At 41.1% G+C, this 14,163-nt stretch overlaps 1 protein-coding gene across 5 annotated transcripts in view; it reads right to left on the minus strand.

Moving 5' to 3' along the window:
• The window catches only part of MSH4 (mutS homolog 4), a 60,334-nt gene extending 46,457 nt beyond the window's left edge, over positions 1-13,877 (minus strand). For 2 of the 5 annotated variants that reach the window (XR_012804034.1, XM_075615771.1), the window contains exons 1-6: positions 13,478-13,875; positions 9,806-9,982; positions 7,559-7,722; positions 5,491-5,601; positions 1,724-1,839; positions 600-773 (exon numbers count right to left, since the gene is read on the minus strand). Coding sequence is in view for 4 of the 5 variants with exons in the window: in XM_075615771.1 (XP_075471886.1) it covers positions 600-773; positions 1,724-1,839; positions 5,491-5,601; positions 7,559-7,722; positions 9,806-9,982; positions 13,478-13,724 (989 nt within the window). In the remaining variant the exon portion in view is untranslated. Of the gene's footprint in view, positions 1-599; positions 774-1,723; positions 1,840-5,490; positions 5,602-7,558; positions 7,723-9,805; positions 9,983-13,477 lie in introns of all 5 variants that reach the window. The other 3 variants (XM_075615773.1, XM_075615774.1, XM_075615770.1) reach the window with 2 other exon arrangements.
• Positions 13,878-14,163: the final 286 nt, after the last annotated feature.

The raw sequence follows: 14,163 nt of genomic DNA on the forward strand, positions 1-14,163 counted from the left end.
CCAGTATTGCTGTTCAGGACGTGCTGACAGGCGCATGCGTGAGCTGCCGTTTGCCTCTTGAGCGATATGTACTTACTCGCGAGTGTACTTAAAGTGAGTGTCCTTAAACCGGGGTATGCCTGTATGTTTTATCCTGTGGGTACTGGAATTCGAACTATAAAGAACTTAAACAGATACCATCATGAATGTAGTTCTCCACTTGTAACTAAGAAATGCCTGTGCAAGACGTATGTATGATGTAGATACCTTCCTACCTGTCTCTGAATAAATATTGGAAAATAATTTGATCTGTGGAATTATTGACTGAGGTAGAAGAACTATTTTCAATCACAATGTGTTTTTCTCTGGTTCACAGCCAAGCAATTCAAAATAAAAAATTTAATTAAGTAGAAATAGCTGTGTAGTCCAGTTGTGATAGTGCAGAGTAAATGAGTACTGTACTTCAGTATTAGGTGATAACTTTTTTTTATTTGGACTAACAATTGATATTATAAGACAAGCTTCCAGAGATCCCTCTGAAGTACTCATTTACTCTACACTAAATAAAATCCTAAAATAGTTAAAAGCTGAAGACCTGCTTTTACATACAATGATCTTACCTGGAATCTCTGTTGTTAACAAGTAGTTCAAGGTTTTGGGCAGATGTAGAATCTATCATAGCTGTCTGTTCGCTTCCTTGGAAACAAATCTTGAGAGATTTTGGTGCGTAAACTGAATTCTGAATAAATTCAACATATTTGAGCAAAGCAGCAACAGCAGCTAGGCAGTAGTACCTACAAACAAATCAAATAGAAATCAAGTCAGGCAGGAGCTGTATTGCAACATGTAGATCATAACGAGTACAGAGAGTTTATCACAGAAGAATTACATGTCGTCTATATTTCCAAGCATTATTAAATCAATACGATTTATGATTAGGCCCTACTGCTGTTAGAAGGTGTTTAACAAAGTGAGTTTTATTTCCATCTGAAGAGAAGACACCAATTTCTGATACAAAATCCCTGCAGTGAACCACAGCTATAAAATACAGAGGGTGAAGAAAACTCATATGGAAGAGAAATAAAAATGTGGTGTATAAATCTACAAAAGATAAAAATGACTTGTTCAAAGTCAAAGGATAAGCATGTATGAACCCCACAAGCCTATGTATTCAAGATAACACCTTAACCACTATGCCAAGTTTACTAAACTATAGATATAACTTGTGATATAGCAATAAAGATGGAAAGGGAATAGCTTGTGCTTTTCAGTTCACATGTTGCTCATAACATAACATTGCACAGATAGCGGCAGAGTTAAGGGAGTGACTAGCCTCTAAGGATATTGTACCCCTAAGTGAAAATTCAATAAAACTATTTGTACAACTATATATAATATTGTATTTCATTCGAATTGGTCATTTGATCACATTCACTCATAGGATTGCAAATAAGAATTTGAAACTAGGCTTTTGTTTTAGTTATTTTTGTTTTGCTGAAGCAATCAGTTAGGTGTGAGCAAAATGACAGTTACAATAAGGGCACCTTAATAGGGAAATCTCTTCTGACCCCTGCTGGTTTAACAGCATTTTGTTCCAGTACCAAGGACTGTTTTGTGTTTATTATAAACTATTTAAGTATAGCACATAAGCCCCATGTACTTCTTTCATAACGTTTCAAACTCGGGGGTTGAGATAGCAGTACAGTATATGCCACAGATCTAACAATCACTTATTTAAACATACTTGGATTGAACTTCCATTACGACTGTACTGAATTCAGATGCACATAATTGTTCAATGTATTCCAGTCCTTTTGTTTCATTGAAGTATTTCCTTTGTACAGTAGTAAAGGACACATTCTGCAAAGCAAACAGTAAAACAAGTAGATTCCATAATTATGGTTTATAACTTCACCAAAAATAAAGTTAAACTATTCTTAAGGATTTCATGTTATACTATCCAAGAGCAGTACACAGTTCTAGTATCTGTACTGGTTCTGGGAAAGTGTACATTTCTTGCAGGTTAGGATCACGATAAACAGACTACTACATCAATGAAGACGTGTAATGTTACAGAGCTTTTGAAACTTGATGTATCCACTGAAATGTATTACAACCTGCAACAAATGTTCAATAACACAAATCATTTAAACCAGCAACTAACATGTATGCAACATTTTTCCAACCTATATGTGCAGGTTTGTTCAAGAAAGAAAAAAGCCAAGAACCACAACTTTCAATGTAAATGTCATTTCATTTGACTGATTATGGTCAAAATTGTCATAGGTGTTGTGTCAACATGTAATTTGCACACTACAGTTCCATAGAATAAATTAATAAAAAGAGAAAATATTGAACCATACTGAAGTAATTAAACCTAAAAGAATTATTTTTTTTCTTCCTCTGTAACTGTTGCATAAACCAACAAAAGGTTGTCTGTCCTGTATAATTAGGGGTTCCAGTTTTAGGTTATAGGAGCAATCCACGCAATATCCTACATGTTTGCTTTTTAAAATAAATCAGTTCTGTAGTATTAGATCAGCGGTGCGCAAACTGGGGGCGGGAGATTTTGCTGGGGTTTGCGCGGGCGGTTACAGGGGCCCCGTGCTCTTCCCCACAGCATTTAAATTAAAGGCCGGGGGAAGCGTGAGGCCTCTAACTTACTTACCTGCCGCCAGCCCGGTTTTCGACTATGCATCGCCATGGAAACACGACGCAAAATGACGCTGCGGGGTCATGATGTGTTGTCACATGACCCCCGCACGCCAGAAAGGTATTGGGGCGCAAGTACCGGGGGGAGTAGGCAGGGGGTGCGCAGCGCGAATAGTTTGCCCATCCCTGTATTAGATAATACTACATTTTATTTTTAATTAAACTCTTAATGCCATTTTTAATGAGTTTTAATATACTGAGCATCCTTCGATTTCTATAGCAGGCTTTAGTACACTTTCTCAGCAGTGCAAGATCTTTGCAACACTTCCCTGTTTGTGATAATTTGTTGCCAATGTTCCCAGCTGTGAGTGCTGCAAACTGGAACAATAGTTAATGTTACTTTAGTAATATATAGTTAATGTTACCGTAGTAATATAAGCATACATTGTAGATGCTAAGTTACACTGACTGAAGGATTGATTGAAAATGAAAGGCTGCCATTAAGTGAACCATGGGAAGCAGGATCTTTGCTGATCGATCGATGCTGATGGTAATTAGTTTCGAATAAAGGTAATCACAGGCGGAATATATTAAAACAAACACATTTTTTTTTAAATGTAAGTGCTACGGAGAATGCCTCTTTAACTGAAAAACACTTATTTACTGATCACTTTGCACTTTTGGTTAAAATTGATTTAAAAAATAATGGAAATGAAGCATCATTTCCTATTGAGTTCCACCTCTTGTAACGGTCCAGCCACAGGTAAAAGACAAAGGCTGCGTCCATAGATGGACCAGCCGTGCTGAGGCGTGCGGACGCTCCGCGCTGAGCCCCTGCATCCTCAATGAGGATGCCTTGAGAGGGGGCTCACGCGAGAGTCCGCAGGCGTGCTGAGGCGTTGGAGGTTTCAGCCGAGCGCCAAGCTATTTTTCAGCGCGCTGTCGGCTGAAAACCTCCAATCACTGCACAGCAGCGTCAACGTCACGGCGCCGTGACGTCGGCGCCGTGACATTGACGTCAGTGCGGCGCGGGCGATTGGCCCAGCGACGTCACTGCCCCGCCTCCAACCACCTCCCCCCGGCTCCCTTCGTGCACGCTGGCTCGCCTGCAAGTCCGTGCAATCGCGCTGACTGAAGCAGGCGAGCCTCAGCGTTAGCGCGCCACCGCTCTCCCCACACCTCTATGGCCCGGGCCAAAGGCACCACGGGGGAGTTTGGAAACTATCAAAAAAAGTGCACAGATAAAAACCAAATTGTAATGTGAGACAATTGTTAATATTAGATTGTTTTAATAAATTGAATACAATGGAAACATTTAAACACCCACATATTAAAAAATAAATAAACACGCCAAAAATTGAGACTCCCTACATTTAATATAATAACTCTAGAATGGGGGAACTGGTATAATTTCTAAAATGTTGTCTAAACATTTTACAAAAATTATGTGTTAATGATCCCTAGAAGTGCACTATTCAATTAAACATGGTTTCAGTTACAAAAAAGAAATGATGTACCCTTTTAATGTTTGTAGTTGGAAAAAAAATGCTATTATGTATTGCAAAATAGTTATAATGCAACATTCTTTTGCATTTTCTGATTAGCATAAATATAGTTTTCCAGGCCCCAGAGTATCCAGATTACGCCAGTCCAGGGAAAGAAGAATGAAATACCCAAATTCATTGATATGGTCTTTGGAACTAACCACAGGGTTAATAGAGCACCCCGCCAGACCGGATTTTTAAGTTTGCAGCTCAACTTGTTTGGATAATCTAGAGCCAGGTGCCTAAGCATATTACAAATAAGCAATAATATAGTAAAAAATGAGTACAAACAATGAAACATACTGAAACCATGAAAAAAAATGACAGTAACAAAGTAATATTCACAAATGTACACCATTTGCTCTGTGTATAATATATATATATATATATATATATATATATATATATATGTATGTATATATATATATATAAATATCTTGCAACACATCAGGTATCATATGAAGTATATAAAATCATGTAGTCTGTCTTTCTATTGTATAATCCATTACTAGCCATGTAAGTGCTTTGGAGCAGGATTCCTTTCTTCCAATGTTTACCTTTAACTTTGCCTATACAATAATGTGGAGGACAGTGCTGTAAATATTAATATATAGTATTATGTTCCTTCCCATGCATAGTACCTGTGGTTTCAAGATCTTAAAATGTGAAACTTTCACATGTTAAATCTGAAAATGATCAGGTGAATTGTTGCAGGAAATGATACACCAAATATTTATTTTTCTCTATAAATAACTTTTAAAGAAATAATTAACTCAGCAATATTTTAAAAATATGTATTCAGATGAAACACACTGACCACGCCGATCCATAATATTTCCCGTTGGTTTTCCCAAAAAACAAAGTTAATGCTTTTGTGCAGTTGCCAAACTGTTATTTATAGAAGGTTGATACAACTTTGTTGAGTATAAATGTATGCAAGGTTGTCTTTCCTCAACTAAACATTGCTACAAATATCTGCTTACCTAAAACACTAAAATAATATAAATTAGAAGTGTAAGAATTTCACTGTGAGATTATAACTGTGTACTGTTGCAATATTGCATTTGGATAGAGCAATAAAATATAAATTGTTGTTATCAGCCATTAGGTTTGCCCTTATTGTATTAAAATTCATTGTATTCTATTGTTTACTTTGTAAAGTGCTGAGTACATTTTTGGCACCATATAAATAAAAATATAAGTACATAAGTAGATGTTGTTATAAAATGTAAACAAAGCATGTAAATACATACAAAGTGATAATACTTAGTAACATACTGCAGTTTTTCATATCAACATAAGAGAAAAGAAATACCTTAAAGTTTTCCGTTATCAGACTGAACAGTTTGGTTGCATTGCCTCTATCACAGGCAGTATTTGACATTATTATTTCTAGTGGTGTCAAAATCTTGAGTTTGGTTATAACCTAAAATATTTTCAAGAGATATACAATAAAAATATATGATGTGCCAGCTTTGTGTCCAGTATTCTCAAACATTTTATGCAAATAATTATTTTGCAAATTACTGTTGCAAATAAGTATGTAGTAGCGCCACAACTATATATCACAACTTTAGAGACACAGCTTTTAAAGTGAAGAACTGCACTGATGCATTTACAGTATGTATTGGTATGGAAAAAAACTAGTCCAAGGGAACATTTGAGATTGAATTGAAACCTATTCAAGTTTAGAAGCCACAGCGCCATCATGTGTTTATTCTATCATTCTCACCCAATTATTTAAGGGACCCCACTGTATTTATGATATTACTACCTATAACTATTACAGCACGAATGTACTGATAAAACAAAGAATTACCATGTGGTTTGAAGGAAAGTTTATATTTTGCATACTTATATTTTCTACGGCTTCTGCAAGGAATCATTCAATATTTTTAAATAAATACAAAAAAACAGCGCTCCTCCCAAATTGGCTTTAAATTTATTAGTGAAATTCTACATTTTGATCCTAAATCTTATAACAAATTAGTCATTTAGTTGCATCTCCATTTTAGCAGGCACCTGCACTACATGCACCCCCTACGGGAGGTAAGTATCTCAGGAAGCAGGGGGTCCCCAGAGCTGAAAATAACACAGTTCAGCTCCGGGGGACCCCCTGCTTCAAACGTAGAGTTAATATTACAAAAAAAGATGTAGTGCAAGAAGTTTTGTGCTTTAAAAGACTTAGGCTGTGCTTATACTTCCGGCGACGCGACCGATGACGTCACCTGTCGCCATTGCGATAGTTGCATTTAAAGTTTAGGCGATGTCGCTGGCTACAAGGCCAGTGATGTAAGAAAGGGGGAAGGCAGAGGGACGGAGAAGCTCTCTGATTGGCCACAAGGGGGCCGTCGCTGAAAAAATCAAATAATAGCAACTACCAGATTTTTGGTAGCGCTGTCGCCTGGTCGCACCGTCGCGTGCATTATAAGCGCTGACGACGGCGACAATGCATTTGTTTTGACGCGACGTTGCGTCGCTGTCGTCGGCACTATAAGCGCAGCCTTAAGGATCAAAATGTAGAATTTCACAAATTAATTGCAAGACAATTTGGAAGGAAAGCTGGGCTTTTTTGTATTTGTTTTCCATAAATGGATGGCCAATTCTCTTTCCCTCTTAGCATACTCCAAAAAAGGTATTGAAAGTTATAGTGTTACTGGTATATTCCGTTATAGGGATAGGTTTAAGCTCACCTAATTCTGTTTAATGACAATTTATTTGAACATATAGAAGTTATGTGGAGATCGTGAATCGGTTTATCAACAGTCACTCCTAAAACATTACAATTAAACATATAAATACGGTTACTTATTTATAAAAATGTTTTACCATGAGGTAATAATTGAGAGTTACCTCTCGTTTTCAAATATGCCCTGGTCACAGTTATGATAACTATAGATGGTTACATTAAATGAACAGGGTTATACATTATATTACAGGCATACCCCGCATTAACGTACGCAATGGGACCGGAGCATGTATGTAAAGCGAAAATGTACTTAAAGTGAAGCACTACCGTTTCCCACTTATCGATGCATGTACTGTACTGCAATCGTTATATACGTGCATAACTGATGTAAATAACGCATTTGTAACAGGCTCTATAGTCTCCCCGCTTGCGCACAGCTTCGGTACAGGTTGAGAGCCGGTATTGATGTTCAGGACGTGATGACTGGCGCATGCGTGAGCTGCCGTTTGCCTATTGGGCGATATGTACTTACTCGCGAGTGTACTTAAAGTGAGTGTCCTTAAAGCGGGGTATGCCTGTACTGTGGTACATACCACTATTAAATATGAATTCAATAATATCAACTGAAAGCACATGCCAATACAATGCCCTTTTTCTTCTTTTAGATAATATTTGAAAAGTATACTATTTTTACCTTGGCATAAGTAGTATTGTCTGCAAACTGAGATAGCACAACTTCAGGGTTCTTTAAATCTACACTAGCCATTCCTATTTCACCTCTAGCAAGTCCTCTTCCTTCCACTACAGCTACAATGACTGAGGCAACAGAGTAAGCAGAGACTGCAGACGATGATGTAACTGTAACAGAGTTGGAAGCTCTACAGTTATGAACAGAAATAAACACAATACAAACATATATTTTATCGGCATGCCTCTAAATTCTACTGTCCCAAAATGTTGCCGCCTTAGGCCCGAGCCTATCAGGCCTGTTGGGAAATCCGCCACTGCGCAGACCAGTGTTTCCCAACTCTAGTCCTAAGGGAACCCCAACAGGTCTGGTCTTAAGGATGTCCCTGCTCCAGCACAGGTGGCTCAGTCAAAATGACTGAGCCGCTGATTGACCCACCTGTGCTGGAGCAGGGATATCCTTAAGACCAGACCTGTTGGGGTTCCTTTAGGACTAAAGTTGGGAAACACTGGCGTAGACCAAGCATGTAAATACCATATTCAGAGATAATACTAAGATAGAATAGTTTTTCTCTGCATAAAAGCTGAACAGAATTGCAAATCAGTTAGAAGCAAAGAAGGAATGACATCAGGAAGGAAATCAGGATAAGATGTTTCCAGCTGCAAAGACTAGAGGTTGCCATCTTGGAAAAGCACATACCATGTTTGATGTGAAATACCGTATATCTGTTATATGCAAGTAATACTCGGGACAATAAACTGTTTTTTATGTGCCAAACCCGAATGATGACATTTCAAATCCAGGGAAAAAAGATACGATGGTCAAAAGACTTTGGGCCTCATGCAGAGAGCAGCGCTATAGCAAATATCGCCATTTTTTGGTGAAATTTGCGCAGAAAACAGCAGAAAATGGCGAGGTAGGAAAAACGCGCCATTTTTTTTTCTATTTATAAATCTCGCCACGCGGCTGGCGAGAACCTACATCTCGCCAGTGTTACAAATATCCAAATTCAGAAAGGCGCGATCGCCATCTAGCGACTGTTATTGGCGCGATTTTCTACAATTTCCTCCGCCAACAAAAGTTGGCAAGAAGCAGGAGCTCGCTGGCCATAGAAAAAATTAAAAAAAAAGCGCGATTTTTTTCAAACACTTTTCTGCAGCGCGCATCTCTTCATTTTAAACTCTACACACGCATTCATGCTTTCAATTGCAGATTTCGCACATTTCTGCATATGGAGAATAAAACTCTCCATTAAACCTACTTTTTCTTAAACTCTCCAATTATTTCTAACGCTGCTCTCTGCATAGGGCCCTTTGACGAGATTTTACATAATGTAGTAAATCAACGTCGAACGCTGCACTACTGAAGCAGATTCCTGTGAGTACTTTAATTCTCATTCATTATATGTATTCAAGCGGAGACAATGCCATTCTCTGTTATGTGACTTAGGGCCTCATGCAGAGAGCAGCGCTATTTAAAATCTCGCCATTTTCCAGAGAAAATCGCGCAAAAAACAGCTACATCTCGCCAGTCTGAAAAGTATCCGAATTCAGAAAGGCGCGCTCGCCATCTAGCGGCTGTTTTTGGCGCGATTTTCTTCAATTTTCTCCGCCAACTAAAGTTGGCAAGAAGCAGGAGCTCGTCGGCTATAGGGAAAAAAAAAAAATCCCCGATTTCCCCCCCCCCCTTTCAGCTGCGCGCATCTCCTCATTTACAATTCTCCACATGCAGTAATGCTAAAAATAGCGGATTTCGCCCATTTCTGCATATGGAGAATAAAACTCTCCATTAAACCTACTTTTTATTCCCCTCTCCAATTTTAAAAAGCGCTGCTCTCTGCATAGGCCCCATAGTGCTTTCTATGCATTCAGCTAGTCAATCACACATTACCATCATTTCTATTATATGATTACCAACATATGGACTGTCAGGCTTCTCTGAATACAGACTCACCTATTAAGGATTGATATACTTCTTCTACTTCATCTTTGTACGACATTTATTATTACTGCAACAGTATCATTGTGCTTAAAAAGATACAGCATCACAGGTTTTCTGGAAGCGCTATCCTGTTTGTCTTTACAAACTACTTTCTCTCAATATAGTAAATCATCATGCATAACTGTTACCACAGAAGATAATATTTTTGTCATGTATGATGTTAGAAACACATATTACTTTTTGTTTGTTTATCCTACATTCATAATCAATGGTTATCCCTGTAAAGTGATCTGGTAAACTCAAATACAGTACCTGAATAACCAGTCAGGGGAGTTCGAAGTTTGCTGATGGATTTTGAGCAGTAGCCACTTGTAGCTTTTCCCAGGCGAGTACTGTTGGGGGCCCTCAATGAGGTACTACTTGTAACAGAGGTCACATTGAACGCACTAAGATTTTCTGAAAAAGAACTCTTATCTGCAAAATACGAATCTATGTATAAAAAAAAAGATCGAGAAAATAACACATCAATACAATGTAACAGCAGCACATGAAAACCACCAGTAACAACTGTGACTTAACAATAGTGGACAATGTGATTCTGCATTTCAGTCACACAAAAGGCTGCGTCCACACTGCCGCTGAGCGCGCTTGGCACGTTTACTTAAGTGAATGTAAATCTGCACGGCCACTCTCACGCGGCGCGCGCTCGTGCACGTATGCTCACCCAAGCTCTGCGCATGGGGGAGACAGATACAATTGATTTTGAAGCGCGCTCAGCAGCAGTCTATGGACACAGCCATACACGACACACAAAAATAGCCCCCCGATCCACCCAATGCCACGCCCCCCCCCCCTACTTGCAAAAATAGGCTGAGTCCACTATGCCGCTGACCGCACAATCAATTTTAATCTGCCTGGCCACGCTCACGTAGCGCGCCCGTGCACGTACGCTCGCGGGTGCTTGCCGAGACAGATAAAATTGTGTTTCAGGTGTGCTGAAGGGTCGGTCACATGACCTCCTCAGCCAATCAGTGCCAGTCACTGCTCGGCCACGCCCCTGCCCCCCCCCCCCCCCCCACTTACCAAAAAAGTTGCCGGACAGCCGAACGCTCAGGCTTGGAGAGTTGGTGACGTCACCACTCTCAAGCATGAGCGCGATCAGCGGAACAGGGGACGCAGCCTTAGGCCTCAGCCAGGGTGGCGCTGAGCGGGCGCGCCTAGCCGGCCACGAAATGCCCGGCCGAGCAGGGCACAGCACACGAGCGCCAGCGCGCCCATTCCCTGCCTGGCTGCAGCCTTGCTCGGCCGGGCGATTCGTGGTCGGCTAGGTGCGCGTGCGTCTGGGGGCGCAGCCATGACGGCACGGAGCTGGAACCACTCACGTGACACGCTTGCGAGCAGCAAATTCAAATTTGCTTGCTCGGCAAGCAGCTAAGCGCCGAGCCCGCCATCTCATGCTGGCCACACACATTGTCGCAATGTGTCTCATCGTGGTGAGCGTGAGCGCCCGCTCAGCGCCACCCTGGACAAGGCCTTAAGCTGCGTCCCCGCTGGCGCTGACCGTGCTCATGTTTGAGAGCGGTGACGTCACCAACTCTCTAAGCATGAGCGCCGGGTGTCCTGTATATTGCGCAAGCGGGAGGCATTGGGGCATGTTGAGCACGCTTCAAAGTCACATTTTTTTGTCTCCTCAAGCTTAGGAAAGCATGCGTGCCCGCGCACCACATGAGCGGGGACGTCTACATAACGAGTACAAGAAGTAAAAGCGACAAGCGCCGAGCGCACCGCATGCTCAGTGCCAGCAGGGACGCAGCCTTACGCAGGACAGCCTGGCTCATGCTTGGAGAGTTGGTGACGTCACCGCTCTCAAGCATGAGTGCGGTCAGCAGCAGCGCGGCCGCAGCCTAACTAAGCAGAGATATTGCCCATATTTACTAAACCGTTTTCTGCCACAAGACACGTTGTGGCGCTGGGAAACCTAGCACGTCATTGACTAAAATAAGTCCGGAGGCATATTATGGCAAAACAAAAAGAACGATTCCTGCGCTCCTACCAGTTAGGCTAAGATAAAATAATATTCTCATGAAAAAGGGTATTTGGTTAAACCCTTTGGCCAAAGCATTTGTAAGCCTGCATGCCACGTCAAGGCAACCCGTTTAATGCAGGTACCTACACTATACTGTATATATATATATATATATATATATATATATATGTAATAATTGTCCCATGGACTAGTGAAAAAAGTGTTAAATCCAGTGTCAGTCTGGACATCACCCTCCATTGAATGGTGGGTGAATGTGTAAGGCTGACAGAGAGATGTATATGTGTAAGTTGTATTATATTCACACCAGGGAATTTGTGCACCCTGATTACCTTTATAGCAAAGGTAAGTATGATACTGGCTTTAGCCAGATTTTAATTGCACTACTCACATAAGCTCATGCTTTATTTAACCCCTTCAGGGATTTAACACTTGTTTCACTAGTCCATGGGACAATTATTACATATATATACAGTATAGTGTAGGTACCTGCATTAAACGGGTTGCCTTGACGTGGCATGCAGGCTTACAAATGCTTTGGCCAAAGGGTTTAACCAAATACCCTTTTTCATGAGAATATTATTTTATCTTAGCCTAACTGGTAGGAGCGCAGGAATCTTTCTTTTTGTTTTTCTATATGTAAGGCCTATCTTTTTACCTGCAGCAAACTTCTATAGGGAGGAGCGCGGTATTATGTACAGTTTCTCACTAATATTATGGCAAAAGACTGCTCAGTAAATATGACCCACTATCCAGACACTGGTGACACTATGAATGCGAGATATGGATCTGTCATATCAATGAACAGATGGGTGTGAGATCTGTGTTCCTCATATTAATGACAAGTGGGTGTGAGATCTGAGATCTGAACAGGTCGATATGACAGACGTATGCATCTAATTTTCATGAGCAGGTAAAGTTGAGATAACATGTCCCATATATAGATGAACAGGTAAATGTGAGATAACATATCTCCCATATATAGATGAACAGGTAAATGTGAGATAACATATCTCCCATATATAGATGAACAGGTAAAGGTGAGATAACATATCTCCCATATATAGATGAACAGGTAAAGGTGAGATAACATATCTCCTATATATAGATGAACAGGTAAAGGTGAGATAACATATCTTATATAGAGATGAACAGGTTGATGTGAAAAAACGTGTGTCCCATACATAGAGGAACAAATTGGTGTCAGATAACATATATCCCATATATAGATGAATAGCTTAGTGCAAGATAAGGTATGTCCCATATATAGATGAACATGTTGGTGTGAGATAACGTGTGTCCCATATATAGATGAACATGTTGGTGTGAGATAACGTATGTCCCATATATAGATGAACATGTTGGTGTCAGATAACGTATGTCCCATATATAGATGAACATGTTGGTGTCAGATAACGTATGTCCCATATATAGATGAACATGTTGGTGTCAGATAACGTATGTCCCATATATAGATGAACATGTTGGTGTCAGATAACGTGTGTCCCATATATAGATGAACATGTTGGTGTCAGATAACGTGTGTCCCATATATAGATGAACATGTTGGTGTCAGATAACGTGTGTCCCATATATAGATGAACATGTTGGTGTGAGATAAAGTGTGTCCCATATATAGATGAACATGTTGGTGTCAGATAACGTATGTCCCATATATAGATGAACATGTTGGTGTCAGATAACGTATGTCCCATATATAGATGAACATGTTGGTGTCATATAACGTGTGTCCCATATATAGAGGAACAGGTTTGTGCGATTAATGTTTGTCCTTCTCACTAAACACAGGTGGAGGATTCTGCCCCTCATATAACTGTGTCCCATGTGACTTTACAGAAGACTGCGAGATACTCGTCCGTTGGTGCACAGGTCACGTGGCTGGTGGGATGTGGCACAGGTCACGTGGCTGGGATGCTCACCCCTGTTCTTCTCTGCGCTGGCCACCTCCGGGGTCAACCCGCTGCTGAACGAGTCTGTGGCCCGAGGTGGCCCGGGCCTTCCCGTCGCCCTTGCTCCCTGACCGCAGGGGGTCTCCAGTAGGCCCATGTAATACCGCGGCCGGGCCTCCGGTTCCGTGGAGGAGGAGCACCGGCCCGAGTAACAGGAGGCCGAGGTCTCCTCCCTCACCTCCTTGCCACCGCGTCCTGCCATTACCTTGCTCAGCATGGCCGCAGGACCCCACCCCCTGGGGATCACTAGGCACAAGGAACGGGCGCCGCGGGGGGAAACGAACGGGGAACTGCGCGCGGGTATTCCCGCTTCACAAAAAGGCGGGAGGGCAGGTGGAAGTCACGTGCACCGCGCGCGGATCTAACAGACTGGCACGTGACGTCGTGTCCCAAAAAGGCGGGAGGGCAGGTCAGAGTCACGTGCGACCGCGCGCGTCTTACAGAGTGGCACGTGACGTAATCGCCCAAAAAGGCAGGGAGGTTTTAAAAACAGTTTTTTCATATTTGTGTTAAAAATATGTATTGTGTAAAAATATATAAATGTATACATTAGATATAAACAACAGACACACCACAAAACTAGCACAAGAAATACTGGTTCTGCACATGCTGCTGTGTACTCTGCTCCTCTCAGGAACTGAATAAATCAATTTTTT

The sequence above is a fragment of the Ascaphus truei genome, chromosome 10, assembly GCF_040206685.1.
Source record: "Ascaphus truei isolate aAscTru1 chromosome 10, aAscTru1.hap1, whole genome shotgun sequence".
Classification (NCBI taxonomy): Eukaryota; Metazoa; Chordata; class Amphibia; order Anura; family Ascaphidae; genus Ascaphus; species Ascaphus truei.